We start from the raw sequence: 23,603 nt of genomic DNA, 5'->3' as shown, positions 1-23,603 counted from the left end.
CATGCCTTGGTTATAAATTTTCGAGACTGATGGGATCCCAAATACACAAAAACAGGTACCAACCAGTAAGAAAAGCAGGTTTTGCATAATAGGAATATAACTTAAGAGGTGTTTTGAGATTTAAAAAAAAAAGAAAGAAAAAAAAGAAAAGGCCTTTGAAAATAATATCAGAAAAGTCAAATATAATCTCTAATCTTCTCTAAAAAAACATTAAACTATGCTCAATTCTTCAGCAAACAAAACCATGTGATATAAAGTGCTCTGGTTTAAGAGAATATGTTTAAACATCAGCAACAACGTGAAAATAATTGACATTTAACAATGGTGGTTTTATAGGATTACCATAAGACATACACACAAAGATTTTTAGCCAGAAACACCAACCTGCCAACTGCTTCATGATGCTGTCTGAATGGCTGTGTTCTAAAAATTACTTTTAAAAAGTAATTAATTATAGTTACTCGTTATTTTACCAAAAAAGTAACAGAAATACTAATGGAATTACTCTTTAAAAAATGTAATTAATTACTAGGGAAAGTAATTAATGCGTAATAATAAAAAAAACTTCAAATATCTGGCATAATACAGTTGAGATAAGTTTCATATAAAGTATCAATCAATCAATAAAAGTTTACTTATATAGCCCTTAATCACAAATGTTTCAAAGGGCTGCACAAGCCACAACGACATCCTCAGATCCCACATCAGGACAAGAAAAAACTCAACCCAATGGGGACAACGAGAAACGTTGGAAGGGACTGCAGATGTGCCGCCCCCCTCCCGGTGACCGGTGCAATGGATGCTGAGTGGATACGGTTAAAGTATATATATGAGAGCAGTGTTTGCGTCTGTGTGTGTGCCTTTAAAAGACGGTGCCTGTTTCTTAGTGAAGTGCGACGTCAACGATTCCACATTCAGTCTCAGTCTCACTGGTTTTTTAGCTTGAGCTGTTTTTGTTAGCTTAGCAGGCTAGCGGCAGCAGTCTGCTTAATAAATAGATTGAATGTGCTTCCATGGCTGTATGTTCTGGTCAACAAACGGGGTATTGTTTGGATGGCAAGTTTGTCACTTCAGTCATTGATTTGTTGTTCAATATTCCCGCTGACCCCTCGTAGTTACGAGCACGGAGTGCAGTGTGTGTCAAGTTTTAAGGTGGTGACCTTGCCTTTTACTGACCAGTTCCTCCAACTATGACCTTGATACTTCCGTGTTGGAAGACTGAGTGAGTGAGCTAGGGGTTCCAGCCCCGCTCCTCTCTGTGCATGGTGCAGAGGGGGAGTGACACACACAGCTTTCAGTGCGCACACAGTGATCAGTGACACTTCCGTGTCAATCAGGTTCCCATTTTGATTATGGTTATGGTTTAAGTTTATTTCAAATATGCTATACAAATGGGCAAACATTTTACTCTAGTTTGATCAAATTTGGATGTATTTATTTTAAGAGCAAAATGCTGCTTAAAGGGTTAAAATCTGTGTTCGCACATGTGCTACTTTTTTTTTTCAACACTCGCACAACCTATTTCTAGTCACAAATGCGACTAAAATGTTTGGACTGTACAGTCGTGACAAGTGAACTGTAATTCAGTTTGGTTCATTTTCAATTTTTTGATTGTAGTAATTTTCTGAATTAAATCAATTATAAATGCTTTACCTTTTTACAATGTATTTTTTTCTAAAAGATGAGGAATACAATAAGTCAACCTAAGCGTGACACATAGTCCCACTGGGGTGAGTTTTTCCTTGCTTGTATGTGGGCTCTGTACCGAGGATGTCGTTGTGGCTTGTACAGCCCTTTGAGACACTTGTGATTTAGGGCTATATAAATAAACATTGATTGATTGATTGATAGTAGGAGTACTGGTTTGTCCAAGTGGTGTTGCTGTATGACTGCAGTCAGATCTGTTAGAGCAGACTGCCAATCATAGCACCAATTAGTTTAGTAAATGGTCAATAGCCAATGAATGCCAAATGCAGTCTTGTCACATAAGTTACTTTTTCTTCTCCATCATCATTTTGCATACGACAAATAACTCACATGTTATTCTTATTTACATACAAATAATAATGGATTTGATTTTTATGCTGCTTTTTCTAAACGCCTGTAGTGCTTTGCATGTAACCCATCATTCAGTCACTGCCCACTGGTGTTGGTAGGTTACATCAGTCGTCACAGCTGCCCTGAGGCAAATTGACAGAAACGTGGCTGCCGATTTGCACCAACAGCGTTCACATTTATACACCAGGGTGGGCATCACTGGAGGCAAAGCAGGTAAAGTGCCTAAGGGCTCAAGAGACCAGTGACTGGAACGGATGGAGGGAAACAGGCTTCAGACCACCAACCCTCAAGTTGTTGGACAGTGTTGTACACCATGAGCCATTGTCAACAATGCTTAAATGAACGAGCAATGTGACGCTGCAATGCTTCACTTGTTTATAGCACAAGATCAAAACAGAAGTCATTTGGGGATACTTTTCCTACATAACAGATCAATACCTTGTCCTCTCATTAAGCAAACATGTTGTATTTACTGTACATACAAATCTCCATGGCAGCAGCAAACATAAGACAATGAATCCATAGTAAACCCTCAAGTTTCCCCCAGTCTGAGTCAATCATATAATAATTACAAAAAGCCAATGAGTTAACACAATGCTTAACTGACTAAACGAAAAAGGAAACAATTGAGATTAAAGACATGCTATGGAGTTAGTTACCTATCTGTTTGGCTGCCAGAAGAAGGCTCTTTAATTCTTGCTGAGCAGCATCCTGCTTCACTTTGTCCTGATGGTCAGTGCAGAAGTGGGAAATTCTCTGCCACGTTAGCCCTTCTTTGGCGAAGAGTTCCTGTTTCTTCAGACGTTTGGTCTAAGGAGAAAAATATCATTACATTTTAAGAAGTTAAGGTACTGATGTAGTTCAGTTAAAGCTAAAAAAAAAATTTCAGATGCTTCTTCAGATGCTCAATTTCCATTAGCTCTATTAGCTTGTATGTGTCGTCCCTCAACTTTTTACCAGAGTTATTTTGTTTCTTTCTAAGCTCACCATGGATGTTGAATTTCCAGCATTTGATAGTAATAGAGTTAAAAATAAGGACTGGCAAGGAATCATTATAACCCGCTTTCTTCATGATCCAACCATGAAAGCTAGGCCCCACTAATACACACACACGGCAGCACGACAACGCCGATTCACAAAAACAGTGTCCTATCCTGCGCAAGCGGATTTTTGCTGAATTGAGCCACCATGCTTTGCTGTTCGCCAAAATTAGAAGCTCTTTGTATACAGTATGTGGCACAGCGCGTGCAAACTGAAACATTGACTAGAATAAAAACGTTTAGGAAACATTTAGGGCAACATAGTCGTTCATCAGCCATTACGCATCCTGTGGAAATCTGGGGTTAGTGTTGACAGTGTGATGCAACATTCGCCGGGAATCTAACCCATGTTCTCTGCCATGAAAGGTAGAATCGTGTGTAATAGGGATGGGCGATCATGTCTAAAATCCTTTCCACAACAATTAGTATTACCGTATTCTTTTCATTTTTTCATTCATTTATTTCAGGCAATGACATAAAAAAAAGTACAAGGTAGACAAGATATAATAATATTAATTAATATAATGCAAAAGGTAATGTACAGTATGTAAGCATGATGATCCAGTTTTGCCTGAAAGGAAGTGGTAAGAAGATAACTTATTTAATCCCACCCCCAGTTCTCCATTCAGTGATTAATGCAGAAAGTTAAAGACCCTCATCTCTATTTTTGAACCAGACCCGATGTTTGTATAATAGTTTAAATCGATTAATAGTTTGGCATTGCTTGTGTTGTAACTTGTAAGTCCAGTTTGTTCCATAGTTTTACTCCGCATACAGACACACAAAAACATTTACGAGTGGTTTGAGCTCTTGGCAATGATAAATATCCAAAGCCTCGGAAGGTATGAGCCTGCACTCATGTTATAAAAACATGTTGTAGATTAGGCGGCAATAATTTGTTAAATGCTTTATGTAAGATTATTGATGTATTATATTTAACAAGATCATCAAATTTGAGCAACTTTGATTGCATAAACAGATTAGGAGTATATTTCTAAAAAAAAACAACGTTGTGAATGATCCGCACTGCTCTTTTCTCTAATATGATCAGAGGATTAATTGTGTTCTGGTAAGTATTCCCCCATACTTCAACATTAAATCAACATTAACGAAAGTTAATGATTGATATTCACATTTTGATAAACTACTGGAGCGACTAGCATTAGCATGCTAGCTAATTTAAAGGCTAACATGAACACAAGGTTATTTTTCTTGGGACAGCACGGTGAAAGAGGGGTTGGTGCGTCTGCTTCACAATACGTAGGTCCTGGGTTCAATCCTGCGCTCGGGATCTTTCTGTGTGGAGTTTGCATGTTCTCCCCGTGACTGCGTGGGTTCCCTCCGGGTACTCCGGCTTCCTCCCACTTCCAAAGACATGCACCTGGGGATAGGTTGATTGGCAACACTAAATTGGCCCTAATGTGTGAATGTGAGTGTGAATGTTGTCCGTCTATCTGTGTTGGCCCTGTGATGAGGTAGCGACTTGTCCAAGGTGTACCCTGCCTTCCGCCCGACTGCAGCTGAGATAGGCTCCAGCACCCCCGGCGACCCCGAAAGGGATAAGCGGTAGAAAATGGGTGGAAGAGACATTACTGTCTTTCCCTATTAAGAAACGTCATACCCAAATCAAAAATTGTATAAAAACATTACAGTCTGAACAATTAAAATATTCACATTGACCATAAAGGCTGTGCTCTCTTAGAACAAAGTGATCCATCTATAGTCAACAGTGTCAAGTCGACACAGATGGAGGTGTCTTCAACACGGAGTAAACTTGTGTGAGTGACGTCACGTAAACCCGAAGTAAAGCAAAGTATGCACCCAATTTATGACTTTTATACTGAAATAAATACACCAACAACTTATAAAATAAAAATATAGAAAAAAATACCAGCAACGGTAAAGTTTAGATCCATGAAGGAAAAAAGAAAGTGAATGAATGTTTATAACAGAATACGTTTACATACAGTATGCATAAAAATGTGTTTTCTTTTGTATTATTTTTTTTTAAAGAATTAAGTAACGTTTATGACAACTTTTTTCCAAAACACAATATAGAATGTGAGATATAACAGGATAATGCATACATTTATCATTTGTTTTCAAAACGGTTACAAAAAAGTGGGACACCAGAAATTTACTGTGGGACCCCATTTTTATGACTTGATGGGGCCCCTGGGACTCCATTTTGAAATTTCCTAGCACCAACAGTGTTGCACATTTACACGTTTGGAGCTAACATTAAAAAAAAAAAAGCATCTTTATTGGCATTAATTGTCATTAAGCATCCATCATCTTTCTTCCTTCCGCAGTAAGAAAGGTGTAGTAGTGTCTGCACTAAGAGGCAGAGATGTGGGCGCAGCTTTACGGCTGAAAGGCGTCCGATTGATGGAATATTGACATCCCATTAATATTCCTCTTTACACTTGAGAGATTTAGCGCTCACATTTAGATTTAAGATTTAGGTTTGGATTTAACATGTAGGTTTAGATTTAACATATAGCGCTCACATTTAGATTTACGACTTATATTTAACATTTAGGTTTAGATTTAACATTTCACGATTATTGTGAAGCACACACAATAATCCCCACCATACTGCCTTGATTTAACATATACAGTCGTGGTCAAAAGTTTACATACACTTGTAAAGAACATAATGTCATGGCTGTCTGGAGCTCAATTTGTGTTTCATCTGACATCACATGGACAAAGATAAGACCTTCTGGAGGAAAGTTATGTGGTCAGATGAAACTAAAATTGAGCTGTTAGCCACAATACCCAGCAATATGTTTGGAGGAGAAAAGGTGAGGCATTTAATCCCAGGAACACCATCCTACCGTCAAGCATGGTGGTGGTAGTATCATGCTCTGGGCCTGTTTTGCTGCCAATGGAACTAGTGCTTTACAGTTTCGGTTTCATAATACACCTTACGGTGCAACCTGGACACATCATCAGTGATTCTCCCGGGGTCATAGGGTGTTTCGGGTCTTAATCAAACACCCTCTCCCGGGCGACCCAACCGAGGGTGATCAGTCCCTCGACTTGTGTCCAGGTAGCGCTCCACGCCACCCGTCCCCCCTCCGACGGTCTGCCCCGGGGTTGCGCCGGTGGTGCTTGGAGGTTCCAGGCACTGTGGGGAGTGTCCGGGCCTGGGTCCTCCTCCGTCTCATCAGGGCCGTACAAGGTATTGGCCCTGTGCGTTGCACCACGGGTTTCCTCAGGCAGCCTATCTTGATCTTATGTGTCTTCAGGGTTTTTCGCAGCGTTATATGGGTGCTCCCTTGCGGGAGCTGCAGCTTGGGATGCTACCCCTCCCTGCCCCGGTTGCCGTCTTTCCGGGCTGTCAACTGTCTCTCCAGTTGTCACCACTCTTTCGGGGTTGTCATCCAGCCTCTTCCTGGAAGTCAATGGCGATGCCATACTGGATCGGTTTCATAATACACCTTACGGTGCAACCTGGACACATCATCAGTGATTCTCCCGGGGTCATAGGGTGTTTCGGGTCTTAATCAAACACCCTCTCCCGGGCGACCCAACCGAGGGTGATCAGTCCCTCGACTTGTGTCCAGGTAGCGCTCCACGCCACCCGTCCCCCCTCCGACGGTCTGCCCCGGGGTTGCGCCGGTGGTGCTTGGAGGTTCCAGGCACTGTGGGGAGTGTCCGGGCCTGGGTCCTCCTCCGTCTCATCAGGGCCGTACAAGGTATTGGCCCTGTGCGTTGCACCACGGGTTTCCTCAGGCAGCCTATCTTGATCTTATGTGTCTTCAGGGTTTTTCGCAGCGTTATATGGGTGCTCCCTTGCGGGAGCTGCAGCTTGGGATGCTACCCCTCCCTGCCCCGGTTGCCGTCTTTCCGGGCTGTCAACTGTCTCTCCAGTTGTCACCACTCTTTCGGGGTTGTCATCCAGCCTCTTCCTGGAAGTCAATGGCGATGCCATACTGGATCGGTTTCATAATACACCTTACGGTGCAACCTGGACACATCATCAGTGATTCTCCCGGGGTCATAGGGTGTTTCGGGTCTTAATCAAACACCCTCTCCCGGGCGACCCAACCGAGGGTGATCAGTCCCTCGACTTGTGTCCAGGTAGCGCTCCACGCCACCCGTCCCCCCTCCGACGGTCTGCCCCGGGGTTGCGCCGGTGGTGCTTGGAGGTTCCAGGCACTGTGGGGAGTGTCCGGGCCTGGGTCCTCCTCCGTCTCATCAGGGCCGTACAAGGTATTGGCCCTGTGCGTTGCACCACGGGTTTCCTCAGGCAGCCTATCTTGATCTTATGTGTCTTCAGGGTTTTTCGCAGCGTTATATGGGTGCTCCCTTGCGGGAGCTGCAGCTTGGGATGCTACCCCTCCCTGCCCCGGTTGCCGTCTTTCCGGGCTGTCAACTGTCTCTCCAGTTGTCACCACTCTTTCGGGGTTGTCATCCAGCCTCTTCCTGGAAGTCAATGGCGATGCCATACTGAGTAAGAGTAAATGGGACAATGAAAATGGAGGATTACCTCCAAATTCTATTCTATTCTATTCTATTCTAATTCTTCAGGACAACCTAAAATCATCCGCCCGGAGGTTGCTTCTTGGGCGCAGTTGGTTGTTCCAACAGGACAATGACCCCAAACACACGTCAAAAGTGGTAAAGGAATGGCTAAATCAGGCTAAAATTAAGGTTTTAGATTGGGCTTCCCAAAGTCCTGACTGATTTAAACATCTGGACAATGCTGAAGAAACAAGTACATGTCAGAAAACCAACAAATTTAGCTGAACTGCACCAATTTTGTCAAGAGGAGTGGTCAAAAATTCCAACAGAAGCTTGTGGATGGCTACCAAAAGCGCCTTATTCCAGTGAAACTTGCCAAGGGACATGTAACCAAATATTAACATTGCTGTATGTATACTTTTGACCCAGCAGATTTGTTCACATTTTCAGTAGACCCATAATAAATTTAGAAAAGAACCAAACTTCATGAATGTTTTTTGTGACAAACAAGTATGTGCTCCAATCACTCTATCACAAAAAAATAAGAGTTGTAGAAATTATTGGAAGCTCAAGACAGCCATGACATTATGTTCTTTACAAGTGTATGTAAACTTTTGACCACGACTGTAGATTTATATTTAAAATTTAGGTTTGGATTTAACATTTAGATATAATATTTAGAGTCAACATTTAATTTAAAATTGATGAAAATTAACTAAATCTGAGAAAAGTGAGATGGCCTAGTGCATGGGTGTCAAACCCTGGCCAAATTTGGCCCGCCGTGTAATTACATTTGGCCCTTGAGGCAATATCAAATTAACATTAGATCTGGCCCGCCGGTATTATACAGCGGCGATTCCGCTGTAACACCGCATTCACCTCTAATACTCATACTTGTCAACCCTCCCGATTTTCCCGGGAGACTCCCGAATTTCAGTGCCCCTTTCGAAAATCTCCCGGGGCAACCATTCTCCCGAATTTCTCCCGATTTCCACCCGGACAACAATATTGGGGGCGTGCCTTAAAGGCACTGCCTTTAGCGTCCTCTACAACCTGTCGTCACCACCGGTTACACTTGGTCACGGCACCAAGTGTTACCGGTGGTCTTTTCCTCTGCGTTGTGTGGATTTTATGGAACACGACCGACACCATGGGTTGCTCAACTGCACTTTACTGATAATACAGAGAATACAATTGTTGCCAATAATGTTCTGCCATCGTCGAGCTCCTACACAATTATAATAATGAACAAGAAGTTTTGAACAAGAAAGTCAACTTAAGTTCTTAACAAGACAATACATTTTCTGTCGTCGCATGGACGCCTACCTTTCCCGTTATCGTAGACAAAAAGGAAGTTGGAAGGCGTGTCCAACGCATATAAAAAGACAGGTGTCACAGTAATTATTGCAGTAGGAGGGACAACGAGACAACTGTTCCACATTGACAAAACATCGAACAACATTCAGGTATTTACATGTACAAACCCCGTTTCCATATGAGTTGGGAAATTGTGTTAGATTAAATATAAACGGAATACAATGATTTGCAAATAATTTTCAACCCATATTCAGTTGAATATGCTAGAAAGACAACATATTTGATGTTCAAACTGATAAACTTTTTTTTTTTTGCAAATAATCATTAACTTTAGAATTCGATGCCAGCAACACGTGACAAAGAAGTTGGGAAAGGTGGCAATAAATACTGATAGAGTTGAGGAATGCTCATCAAACACTTATTTGGAACATCCCACAGGTGAACAGGCAAATTGGGAACAGGTGGGTGCCATGATTGGGTATAAAAGTAGATTCCCTGAAATGCTCAGTCATTCACAAACAAGGATGGGGCGAGGGTCACCACGTTGTCAACAAATGCGTGAGCAAATTGTTGAACAGTTTAAGAAAAACCTTTCTCAACCAACTATTGCAAGGAATTTAGGGATTTCACCATCTACGGTCCGTGATATCATCAAAGAGTTCAGAGAATCTGGAGAAATCCCTGCACATAAGCAGCTAAGCCCGTGACTTTCGATCCCTCAGGCTGTACTGCAGCAACAAGCGACATCAGTGTGTAAAGGATATCACCACATGGGCTCAGGAACACTTCAGAAACCCACTGTCAGTAACTACAGTTGGTCGTTACATCTGTAAGTGCAAGTTAAAACTCTCCTATGCAAGGCGAAAACCGTTTACCAACAACACCCAGAAACGCCGTCGGCTTCACTGGGCCTGAGCTCATCTAAGATGGACTGTTACAAAGTGGAAAAGTGTTCTGTGGTCTGACGAGTCCACATTTCAAATTGTTTTTGGAAACTGTGGACGTTGTGTCCTCCAGACCAAAGAGGAAAATAACCATCCGGATTGTTATAGGCGCCAAGTTGAAAAACCAGCATCTGTGATGTTATGGGGGTGTATTAGTGCCCAAGACATGGGTAACTTACACATCTGTGAAGGCGCCATTAATGCTGAAAGGTACATACAGGTTTTGGAGCAACATATGTTGCCATCCAAGCAACGTTACCATGGACGCCCCTGCTTATTTCAGCAAGACAATGCCAAGCCACGTGTTACATCAACGTGGCTTCATTGTAAAAGAGTGCGGGTACTAGACTGGCCTGCTTGTAGTCCAGACCTGTCTCCCATTGAAAATGTGTGGCGCATTATGAAGCCTAAAATACCACAACGGAGACCCCCGGACTGTTGAACAACTTAAGCTGTACATCAAGCAAGAATGGGAAAGAATTCCACCTGAGAAGCTTAAAAAATGTGTCTCCTCAGTTCCCAAATGTTTACTGAGTGTTGTTAAAAGGAAAGGCCATGTAACACAGTAGTGAACATGCCTTTTCCCAACTACTTTGGCACGTGTTGCTGCCATGAAATTCTAAGTGAATTATTATTCGCAAAAAAAAAAAAAAGTTTATGAGTTTGAACATCAAATATATTGTCTTTGTAGTGCATTCAATTGAATATGGGTTGAAAAGGTTTTGCAAATCATTGTTTTCCGTTTATATTTACATCCAACACAATTTCCCAACTCATATGGAAATGGGGTTTGTAACTTACACCATACTTGCCAACCCTCCCGTTTTTAGTGGGAGAATCCCGGTATTCAGCGCCTCTCCCGACAACCTCCCGGCAGAGATTTTCTCCCGACAAACTCCCGGTATTCAGCCGGAGCTGGAGGCCACGCCCCCTCCAGCTCAATGCGGACCTGAGACTGAGTGGGGACAGCCTATTCTCACGTCCGCTTTCCCACAATATAAATACGCTTGCAAGTTCCAAAACGAATGGAAACAAGAATTTCAGTTCATCCAGGACAGTTCGAATGGGAAGGTGTATGTTGCCTGTAAACATGTAGAACAGACTTCTCCATTGAACACGGTGGCCGAAATGATTTCTCAGTCATGAACAGAGAAGTTAAACAGGACAATACTGCCCTCTAATGGATAGATAATTCAAGTATTTCTTTTATGTAAATAAAATAAATATATATACACTGTATATAGCTAGAATTCACTGAAAGTCAAGTATTTCATACATGTATATACATACATACATGTATATATATACATACATTATGTATATATATATATATATATATATATATATATATATATATATATATATATATATATATATATATATATATATATATATATATATATATATATATATATATATATATGAAATACTCGAGTTGGTGATTTCTAGCGGTAAATAACCACGCTCCCAACCACGCCCCCCGCCCCCAAACCCCCCCCGACCCCCCACCTCCCGATATTGGAGGTCTCAAGGTTGGCAAGTATGACTTACACATTTTGTGTAATTATAACAATAATAAAACATTATAAAATGCATTATTTACAAGACATAATTGACCCTGTTACATGAGAAATTAAAACTGGAACTGGGACCCATTTGGTCCAGTTCTGTTGGATCCTGAACTGCATTCACACTTGCCAAAAGGAATCCAGTCCGTTTCAACCAAAACAAACACAGCAGGCGCGAACGCACCCTTATGCATCATCATGAAACTCAACTTCAGTCAGCTAGCTACACAGTAAATGAAACTTAACTTGGTGAGCTATGAAGGCTCCAAGTGAATATGCATGTCATTCTTCCACTTACCTTCAGATCATAGAGCTTCTCGTTGAAATCCTCCTTCCGGGTGACATTGGAGAAGGAACGTAAAGCTCCTGTCAGCCTCGGAGGAGTCATTATTATCCGACAGCAATGTCTTTATAATGGTCCAGGAGCTCCTACACAGACAAAACTAACGACAACAAAGTGTATAGTCAATTTTATATTTTGACATTCGCATGGCACAGTTATTAAATGAGATCATATTCAAAACAAACAGCAAATATGCGCCTGATTAAATCTGTCACTGTACATACAGTATAATGTTTAATACTAACAACCCTACGTAACATGCTAACGTTAGCTTGACACTCTGAGAGTTGCTTCCTCGTCTGTACTTCATTACAAGACGCAGTTATCACCTCAAACTCCATGTTGGCTGCAAACATTCCACAAACGTACACTTTCATACAAAAATATGAACATCTACCTGACAAAACACCTTCCACCGTGAGCAGTCACTTACTAGTTGCTTGCGAAAAGACACATGTCAACAGAAGTTCCGAGCCGCTAGGAATTGTGGGTTTTGTAGTTTGATTATATAAACTTCCACTTGGAAAGAACATTATAGACTACATTACCCATACGCATATATTACGTGACTAGACATTCGCTGTCAGTGAGCCTATGACTTTACATTTTGTTACATATATATATTTTGCATACTATTTTAGTTGCTTTATTGAGTTTACAACCCCCTGGCGTTATTTTGTATTGTTTTTGTACTGTTTCTGTACATGTTTTGATCATTATTATTTCTTATATGTAAATGCTTATATCCATACCGCTTGTCCTTTTCGGGGTGGCGGAGGCTGGAGCCTATCTCATGTAAATGTTGCATATGATTTGCCTGAGAAGCTGGACAGGACAAAAAAAATAAATAAAATAAATTAAAAACATAATAATATATATATATATATACATATATATATATATATATATATATATATATATATATATATATATATATATGTATATATATATATTTATAAGCACTGTATAGACAGAATAGAACAAGTCCTATTATGTCCATTGTTAGCGGAGTTAGAATCCATAAAAAAAAAAATATATATATATATATATTAAAAATATATGTATACACACACACACACACACACACACACACACGTATAATTATTTTTAATGGATTCTTACTCCGCTAACATTGGACATAATGGGACTTGTTCTACTCTGTCATACAGTATGTGTGTGCATGTGTATATATATATATATATATATATATATATATATATATATATATATATATATATATATATATATTTTTTATTTTTTATTTTTTATTTTTTATTTGTATTATTTTTTTATTTTTTATTTTATAACCAATTGCGTAATCCGATAGTTACCAACATACTGTAAGTAATGGATGGATTTGGATGAAATTGGATGCAATTGGATAACATAACTGAATACATTTACATATGCATAAAATGTGTTTTCTTTTGTATTATTTTTTTAATGAATTAAGTAACGTTTATGACAACCTTTTTCCAAAACACAATATAGAATGTGAGATATAACAGGATAATGCATACATTCATCATTTGTTTTCAAAATGGTTACAAAAAAGTGGGACCCCAAAAATTTACTGTGGGACCCCATTTTTATTGGATGAAATTGGATAACATTTTCAGAAAATTTCCGAAATAAGTCCTGGAACAAGTGCTTCCGTAGTTGTATTATTATTTATATATGAGCTTGTCAAAATACTTACCATACAGTAGACAAACAGCAAGTCATGCATTTTAGGTTAATCAAGGTTTTTATAGTTTTTGTTTTGGTTTGTTTCCTGGTATGAAAAACGTGCTAAAAACAAAATATCTTTCTTTTTTTGTGTATCTTAATTTCAACGTTATTTAGCTTTTATGCACACGAGTGCGCATGCTCGGTAACGTTGGGCAGCAAATATTCCAAAACATCGTCACAAATAAGAAGTGGGTTAGGATGAGGAGAATTAATTAAAGTCATATATTATAGTTAAAATAAAAGCATGAATATGGTTTATTTACACATCAAGTGTGAATAGTAAGAAGACGTCACATATGGGTTCGCACCCATCAATTACTTTTAGATATTCACAATAAAGACGAACAATTAGCCAAATTGGAACTTTTTAAAGCAGGGATACGTGAAATAGCTATTGTTTGCTTTTTTTTTTTTAAATAAAAAAAACTATTACAATACAACAAGTTAAGTTCAATTTGCATTTGCTGATATTTTAATTAATATCGTCACAGCAGCATGTTCACACAACATTTAGATATACAATATGTTCAAACTAAAGTACACCAGCAAAAAGAAAGAAAAATACACAAGTAGCATTCAAGAATAATTACAAATAAACTGATGTCTTAAAAAGTTACAGAGAACAATCTGTGGAAAAACCTACTTGGTAAACTAGTTTGAATGCAGTATGAGCACATTAAAATGTGTACAACCTGAGAGAGGTACTATTGCTAATGTGTGGAACATAAAGAGTGTATGGAACTTATATTAAAACCGGGGTAGTCAAAATTAGTGTGTAAATGCAGATGAATAAATCAATATTATTAATCTGATGAAAATTTTGACTACGACTGTCAAAATTAACGCCTTATCTAATGCGATTAATCTCAAAACATTATCGTATCCTACGTTTATGAACGCGGGATCATCTGAGCACACATGTTCCTTTACCTTAACCACGGATGGTACCTGAAAGACGAACCAGGTTGCTTCAGATCAATGCATACGTCAGTACAAATTAACACAAGTAATTTGCTGAGATTAATCACAATTACCGTAATTTCCGGACTATAAGCCGCTACTTTTTCCCCTCGTTCTGGTCCCTGCGGCTTATACAAGGGTGCGGCTTATTTACGGCCTGTTCTTCTCCGACACCGACGAAGAGGATTTCGGTGGTTTTAGTACGCAGGAGGAAGACGATGACACAATGATTAAAGACTGACTTTTTATATACCGGTAAACTGGTTATTTTGATAACGTACAGGCGAGCACTATGTATTACTTTGCACCGTTGTATTATTTGTACTCTGCACGAATGCTGTTCGCCATGTCAAAGATGTGAAAGTTTGATTGAATGATTGAAAGATTTATTGTTAATAAATGGGACGCTTTGCGTTCCCAAACAGTCATCTCTGTCCCGACAATCCCCTCCGTGGTAGCAGGAACCCCTATATACTACGGTAATTACACATCAAAACCCTGCGGCTTATAGTCGGGTGCGGCTTATATATGGAGCAATCTGTATTTTCCCCTAAATTTAGCTGGTGCGGCTTATAGTCCGGAAATTACGGTAATATAAATATGCAAGTGGGATTAATCTGATAAAAAATGTAATTGTTTTACAGCACTCGTGGTAACACATTTGACCCATCAGCAGTGCAGAATGATTCAAAATCCCCCAAAAACCTCTCTGGCAATGCATTTCGGTTTGTCCAAGTAGTTTTAATGTCTTGTGTGTGCAAATGGGCATTTGATTCGGTAGTGACAGGCTGTAGAGCCAAACAACAAATTAATATGAAAGATGCTAAACTTCATGTTGGCCGTAAATAGAAAATTTGAGCGAAAACCAAAACGTTTCAGAACAGTCAATTGTGCGTACCGGTCAGAAAGGAGTCTCCTTTTCGCCGAAGCACTTTCATCTTAAAGTAGCATGCACATTAATTACACAAAACGAGTAAAAGGTATACAGTAATTTTGATAAATGTTCATTCAGAAAGAAAAAGTTAACATGTGTATTTAATAATAATATCTATAAATATAAATATAATAATACATATACATTTTTATAATAAAATATATATAATACAAATATAAAATGTATAATATATAATGTAAATAATAATACAGTATATATACAATATTATAATATAGTATATATAATATAAAAATAAAAAATTACAATGTGTAATAAAAATAACGTATATTTAATAAAGTACAAGCGGTAGAAAATGGATGGATTTAATAAACATGGAAAGTACTTAAATAAATGCCCTTCTTTTGAGTGTCTTTGCTTATGTAAAATGTGACTTGATTCATGTGTTAGGAACTCGCATGGCCGCGGTATTTGTGACCCCAAGATGCAGGAACCAGGAGAACCAACAGCAGGTAAGATTATTTTAATGTATTTAAACAGAGAAGGAAGCAGTCGTGCATACAACGGTTCTCAAAACATAAGCAGTCCTCGAGCGCTGCGGAGCAGGCGAGGCAGGCATAAATAGAAGCCTGCTGATTAGCACCAGGTGTGGCCTGGCTGCCAATCAGCAGCAGGTGAGGGGAAAACAGCGCTCAGCGGGACAAGCAGGAAATTGAACCAAAATAAAAGCACTGATAGGAAATAAACACAAAACAAGGAAGCACAAACCGAAATGAAGTGACAGATCGTCACATCATGTAGATTAAAAATGATGATTAATCATGACCTACTGCAACCCGGTGATCAATCTGATTAGCACAGTACTAATCAATACTTAGACAGGTGGTTGAACAACGTGCAATAGGTAGTGTGTGATATTTAGTTCGCATTTTATTGGAATGTGTTTTACCTCAGAGTTGGCATACAAATTATTACCGTGGTGCCAAATGAGTCCTTTGCAGAAAATGCTCCTTTGTTTCTGCAGTGCCATGAATTGTCCATGTTTGTCCTGACTCAAACAACTCCAGCTTCAGTCCCATAGTTTCAACATCCTCTTAAAATCATGTGAGCCTCCACGGTATGGATCAAGTCCACCACTAGCACATTATTTTGTGTCCTGTAGAAGAACAGATCTAGAACAGGGGTGCCCACAATTTTTCTGCAGGCGAGCTACTTTTCAATTGACCAAATCGAAGGGATATACCTCATTCATATTTATCATTTATATTTATTTATTTATGAAATACACATTTTTGTTAACAAGTTAAAGGTGTTTAATGATAATACAAGCATGTTTAACACATATATATTCCTTTCTTTCATGAAGACAAGAATATAAGTTGGTGTATTACCTGATTCTGATGACTTGCATTGATTGGAATCAGACAGTAGTGGTGATAACATCCACATTTTCAAATGGAGGCGAAAAAAAAGTCCTCCTTTCTGTCCAATACCACATGAAAGTGGTTGGTTTTTGGCATCTTATTTGCCCAGCTTCCACACTCGTTTTTATACACTTTACAAGAAATACATTGGCGGCAAACTCCGTAGCTTGCTGGCTTGTGCACGCTAGCTTTCTGAGACTCTTATTTTGCTAGCGCCGGCAGGATGAAGCAGAGCTTTTATTGTGAAGACAGGAACTGTGCAGTCGGTCTTCAGAGTTTTGACAGCAGGTACGGCGCGATAGTCTGTGTTACGGCTCAAGCTCCTGCCGCCACACAGTCTGCTGTGCGCTCCTTTGAGCACGCCTCAGGACACGCCCACGGGCGTTCCTCCGTGCGGCTGCACACAATCAGCAATCCACACACCTGCCGCTGATGAAAGCTCCACGTCCTTCATAAGCCAGCGGATCATGCGTTCCAGTGCCAGAACGTAGCTACTTGTCTCGTACAGTAAGCTCTACACGTCTCTAGCTCTCCTGGCCTATGTGCTTCCTTGCTCTCTGTGTTTCCCCTCTGTGTTCTTTGTCTTATTGTGTCCTGTGTCGTCACCCTTCAGCTCCTCTTCGTTCCCTGGACTGGAGATGTGTGTCTCGTCTCCCCGGATTCCCTCCTGTCTTCTTGCTGCCTTCCTGCATCTTGACCCCTCACCTGGACACGGACGCCCTGCTCCTGCCCTTGGCCTCTTGCTTGCCCACGGACCTCTGAACCTGCCTTGCTCCTTCTGGACTTCCGCACCTTCCTCAACACGCACCTTCAACAACTCCTGGTAACACTCAGATAAACCCAACACATAGTCACACCATACGTATTCGGATTACTTGCACACGTAATTATATTATTTTAATGAACACGCCTAAGGCTAAGGACGTCCCTGTCTCAGTGCCGTCTCTTTCTCCACCGCACGTAACAGTCTGTTGAAATAAAAAGTGTTTCTCACCTTCCTCTCTGTCATTTTTACTTACCAATAAGCTCGCAGCGGCCAGCGTCATCTCACAAGACCCTCGGGTTCCGTGAATATCAATCAAGTGACGAAAGTGACGTCTTAGTGAAGATTGATGATCGCAAATTTTTAGGTCTATTTTTTTAATGCCTGGCTGCCGATCGACTGACTTCCCTCCACGATCGACCGGTAGCTCGCGATCAACGTAATGGGCGCCCCTGGTCTGGAGTCCACAACGCTGTCTACCACCAGCAGGTGGCGTGATCCAGAGCTGTATTGGAAGGCGTACAAGGTGAACAGAAAATGATTATTGACAGTCCCATGAGGTAACTAACCACAACACCAGACACAGTGCTCCCCAAGAACACAATCTGGGGCCAAGTAGTCAGTAATCCAGGAGATGGGGTACGCTATAACAAGGGACCTCTTACTGACTTACTGGCTTTCTCGGGTATACCAGCACCAAACTGAAGGTTTTCCATAGCACGCCATACAACCCCACTTCCACACACTGTATGTAAGCATAGTTTCCACTGAACCGCCGGAGCAATGCTGCAAGAAATGTCTTTTACAAAGAGTAGGAATGAATCACTCTATTGCACACACACACACACACACGCACACACACACACACACACACACACACACACACACACACACACACACACACACACACACACACACACACACACACACACACACACACACACACACACACACACACACACACACACACACACACACACACACACACACACACACACACACACACACATACACACATCCCTGAAGGACATAGCTTGTACAAAACAATGCATCAGTTTGAGTTTTATCCATGTGAATTTCTCATGTTTGTCTTGTCATCCCTGATATTGTCATAACTAACATAAACCACGTTGCAAATGAATATCCTGTGGATGACATTACCATGGGCAAGGGCAAAGTAATCCGACCTAAACCGCAAAGACAAACTCTACATTTCAGAGGAAAACATTTCATGTTCACAGTGTCATCCTGCAAAGCATAAACACAGCACTTGTCGAGCATGTGGTTAGAACATTTGGCTCACAACCAGGCAATGCTGAGTTTGAATCCCGGTTGTGGAGTTTGCATGTACAGGATATAATAGGCCCTTTTCCACCAAAAGTTTATGAACTTTAGATTCCTGGAACCGCTAGTTCCTTGGACTAGAGCGGGGGTCAGCAACCCATGTTTTGTTTTAGTATATTTTGTGTAGGAGAACAAACATGACACAAACCTTATTAATTGTTAGAAATCACACTGTTTATGTTAAACACGCTTCACTGATGAAAATATTTGACAAGCACCGTTTTGTCCTACTAATTTCAGCGATCCTTGAACTCACCGTAGTTTGTTTACATGTACAACTTTCTCCGCTGCTGCCACAGAAAGACGTGTTTTATGCCACTCCTTCTTTGTCTCATTCTGTCCACCAAACGTTTTATGCTGTGCATGAATGCACAAAGGTGAGCTTTGTTAATTGTATTGATTTTGGGAGGAGCTCAGAGTAAAGCCGCTGCGCCTCCACATCGAGAGGAGCCAGATGAGGTGGTTCAGGTATCTGGTCAGACTGCTCCCCAAACGCCTCTATGGGGAGGTGTTTAGGGCGCGTCCGACCGGTAGGAGACCACAGAGAAGACCCAGGACACGGTGGAGAGACTATGTCTCCCAGCTGGTCTGGGAATGCCTCGGGATCATTTATGATTAAGAGCTGGATGAAGTAGCTGGGGAGACGGAAGTCTGGGCTTCTCTGCTTAGACTGCTGCCCCCGCGACCCAACTTTGGATAAGTGGAAGAAGATTGATGGATGGATAGTTTGTATGTCTTGCTTAGCACTTAATATTGTATTCCTGTTTTTTGGACGGGTTGACTGTAAACACATTTCTTTGTACTTTTTAAGTGCAATGACAAGTAAAGCATCAATAACATTAACAATATGTATCATAATAATACAAAATGTATTAATAAAATACTAAAATACTAAACTGTCTGGCTCCATCCTATCTTGCTGATTGTATTGTACCATATGTCCCAGCAAGAAATCTTTGTTCTAAGAACTCCGACTTATTAGTGATTCTCAGAGCCCCAAAAAAAGTCTGCGGGCTATAGAGCGTTTTCTATTCGGGCTCCTGTACTCTGGAATGTTCTCCTGGTAAAAGTTAGAGATGCTACCTCAGTAGAAGCATTTCAGTCCCATCTTAAAACTCATTTGTATATGCTAGCCTTTAAATAGACCCCCCTTTTAGACCAGTTGATCTGTTGTTTCTCTTTTCTGCTCTGCCCCCCTCTCCTGCGTGGAGAGGGTATTAGGTGACCACAGATGACGCGCTAGCTGTTCAAAGTCGGGACCCAGGGTGGACCACTCATCTGTGCATCAGTTGGTGACGTCCCTGCACCTGTCTCCACTCAAGATGATCTCCTGCTGGCCCCACTATGGACTGGACTCTCACACTATTAACTAGATCCACTCAACGTCCATTGTACCGGTCGCCCGGGGGGGCGGGGAGGGGGTGTCCCCACATCTGCGGTCCCCTCCAAGGGTTCTCATTGTATCCCATTGGGTTGAGTTTTTTCTTGACCTGATGTGGAATCTGAGCCGAGGATGTCGTTGTGGCTTGTGCAGCCCTTTGAGACACTTGTAATTAAGGGCTATATAAATAAACTTTGATTGATTGATTACATTTTAGTTCAACACATTGATATACAGTTTTTCTGTGTTGTATAAACATTATAAACCCATCATTCATTATCAATCGGCGGCAGTTTCAAGACATGTTTTTTTAGCAATTGGATACAACTCTAATGTTATATAACCGTGTACTTCGTAACTTCATATTGAAAAGCACACATACTGTATAAGTAAATTTTACTGCTGGTGAAATGTTGTGGTCTCCGTAGGTTGGCAACTAGGGGTGCAAAGAGGTGAAAGCCACCGCTCTCTGATTACCAATTAGTGTTATGCACTGGAGAGTAGGTTCAAACAATGCTGCCACCCCCATCTTAATGAGACAGGGGGCCCCGGCTATGCCTCTGACATTGGTTATCTAAATACCAAGCGTGGCGCGGCTGAATAACTTGGGCAGCAGAAAAGGGGTGATGGTAATCAAAGAAGTGGTGGACGGAAGGAAGGTTGAAGGAATTATTAAAAGATACCAGGACTATCTTCCTTCTGTTGATCCGTCTCATTGTGAGGGATCTGCTCTGAATCATAATTAGCTGAACCCGACATTCATTTCAAATGTTCTGTGAAGTACAGTTTTACTTCCTGTAATACGGTCACAGAGTTTGGGGTACATTGTTTTGACGTTTAGACGATGCGTGTTGCTAGACGTGCTCCCCAGTGGACATCCTGCACCCAGTACATCTGCGCGTACGTATGAATCGAAGGAATGCGGAAATATTGAAGGAATCTTGCACGTGAGAACAATTGTTAGACTAAATAACACTTTTTTTAAATCATGTCATTGAATATACAGTACAGGTTTCACACTACAAACAATCAAATGTATATTATGGGTATTTTTTGGCTGGGAAACTAAAAGTGGTCACAACATGCCTTGCTACATGTGATTTTTTATATCTTTACATGAAACCAATACTTAATAAATCATACTTTAGACTAGGGATGTCCGATAATATCGGACTGTCGATATTATCGGCCGATAAATGCTTTAAAATGTAATATCGAACATTTTGAAATCAGTATCGGTTCCAAAATTATCGATATCGGTGTCAAAAAGTAAAATGTATGACTTTTTAAAACCGTAGGGTGAAGTATAGAGCACCAATAAACCTTAAAGGCACTTCCTTTGCGTGCCGGCCCCGTCACATAATATCTACGGCTTTTCACACACACAAGTGAATGCAAGGCATACTTGATCAACGGCCATACAGGTCACACTGAGGGTGGCCGTATAAACAACTTTAACACTGTTACAAATATGCGCCACACTGTGAACCCACACCAAACAAGAATGACAAACACATTTCGGGAGAACATCCGCACCGTAACACAACATAAACACAACAGAGCAAATACCCAGAACCCCTTGCAGCACTAACTCTTCCGGGACCCTACAATATACACCCCCCCGCTACCTCCTAGCTCCCCACCTCAACCCCGCCCACCTCAACCTCCTCATGCTCTCTCAGTGAGAGCATGTCCCAAATTCCAAGCTGCTGTTTTGAGGCATGTTATAAAAAATAATGCACTTTGTGACTTCAATAATAAATATGGCAGTGCCATGTTGGCACTTTTTTCCTTAACTTGAGTTGATTTATTTTGGAAAACCTTGTTACATTGTTTAATGCATCCAGCGGGGCATCACAACAAAATTAGGCAAAATAATGTGTTAATTCCACGACTGTATATATTGGTATCAGTTGATATCGGAATCGGTAATTAAGAGTTGGACAATATCGGAATATCGGATATCGGCAAAAAAGCCATTATCGGACATCTCTACTTTAGACGGTTTAATAGTTTGTAGTGTGAAACATGTATCTTACAAAATGACATAATACTGTACTGTACTGGAGGGTTTTGCGTTATACCGGTACTAATAAAGTACCGCGGTACTAATTATTTAAAAACGGTACTATACTACTTCTGAAAAATATAGGTAGCCATTTCTTTTTCTTTTTTTAAAAATTTTACGGCATGACGGCATGCCTTCGTCACGTCGTGACATTGCTGGTTTTACGAGCAGAGGAGCATGTTCGGCAAAACACACACACAGGGTACTTACAAGCACAAACAGCGTGTAGACAGAAAGGGAGAATGGATGCGTTTTGTCATAAAAACTAACGATAAAGGGGAAGCTATAACACTGAAACGCCGCTCAGCAAGAGGTGCTTTAAAACATGGCTAGCTAGCTAGCTAGCGGCTAACGTCCACCCGCAGACGGCAGTGTTTTAGCTACTTCTAAATCACTATTCCTTGCCTCTATGGTGACAAATCAAGTCAGTTTCCTAAAAGAATCATCTCTGAGGAATAGCTAAACTTGCTTCACTACATACCGTTGGAGAATTAAAATAGCTCAACGCTAACAACAAAATGCTGCTCCTCAATGTAAACAAATGCCATGGGTGGATCTACACCTGACACCGACTGTAATGATACCAAGTACAAGAGCGCATTTTTTATCGTCACAAAATCGTTTTTCCTTTATATTATATTTATATTATGTTTATAAACTCAGGAATACGTCCCTGGACACATGAAAACTTTATGTATGACCAATGTATGCTCCTGTAACCTATTGGTATTGGGTCGATACCAAGATGTGTGTTATCATCCAAAACTAATGTTAAGCATCCAAACAACAGAAGAATAAGTGTTTATTACATTTGAACAGAAGTGTAGAAAGAACATTTTTAAACAGAAAATAAACAAATATTAACAATAAATGAACAAGTAGATTAATAATACATATTTTACCGCGTCTCCCTCATAATTTTCACAAAATAATACAATCAGAAATGACACAAAAAGTTACTGCATATGTCAGCAGCCAAATTAGTAGCCTTTGTTTTCTTACTTACTACTAAAAGATAAGTTGTCTAGTATGTTCACTATTTTATTTAAGGACAAAATTGTTCTTCGATTGCAATAAGAAACATATGTTTAATGTACCGTAAGATTTTTTGTTAAGATAAAGCCAATCATGCCATTTTTTTGTTGTCCCCTTTATTTAGAAAAGTATCGTAAAGTATCGATACACATTTTGGTATTGGTACCAGCACAACCCTACTATACTGTAATTATAGGGTACAGCATTTATCTTGCAGTGTGGACTTCTTGTACAGTATGGGAGGGGAGGTTAATCCTTTTGT

At 40.4% G+C, this 23,603-nt stretch overlaps 1 protein-coding gene across 1 annotated transcript in view; it reads right to left on the bottom strand.

Moving 5' to 3' along the window:
* The window catches only part of ascc3 (activating signal cointegrator 1 complex subunit 3), a 407,454-nt gene that overhangs the window by 93,776 nt on the left and 290,075 nt on the right, over window positions 1-23,603 (bottom strand). Inside the window, exons 2-3 of the mRNA XM_062063751.1 lie at window positions 11,699-11,843; window positions 2,718-2,868 (exon numbers count right to left, since the gene is read on the bottom strand). Of these exons, the coding sequence (XP_061919735.1) occupies window positions 2,718-2,868; window positions 11,699-11,788 (241 nt within the window). The 5' untranslated portion in view covers window positions 11,789-11,843. The remainder of the gene's footprint in view (window positions 1-2,717; window positions 2,869-11,698; window positions 11,844-23,603) is intronic.

This window comes from Entelurus aequoreus, linkage group LG11, assembly GCF_033978785.1.
Source record: "Entelurus aequoreus isolate RoL-2023_Sb linkage group LG11, RoL_Eaeq_v1.1, whole genome shotgun sequence".
In the NCBI taxonomy this organism is placed as follows: Eukaryota; Metazoa; Chordata; class Actinopteri; order Syngnathiformes; family Syngnathidae; genus Entelurus; species Entelurus aequoreus.
Note: the sequence above shows the minus strand (reverse complement) of the source record. Positions and strands in the feature narration are given on the sequence as shown.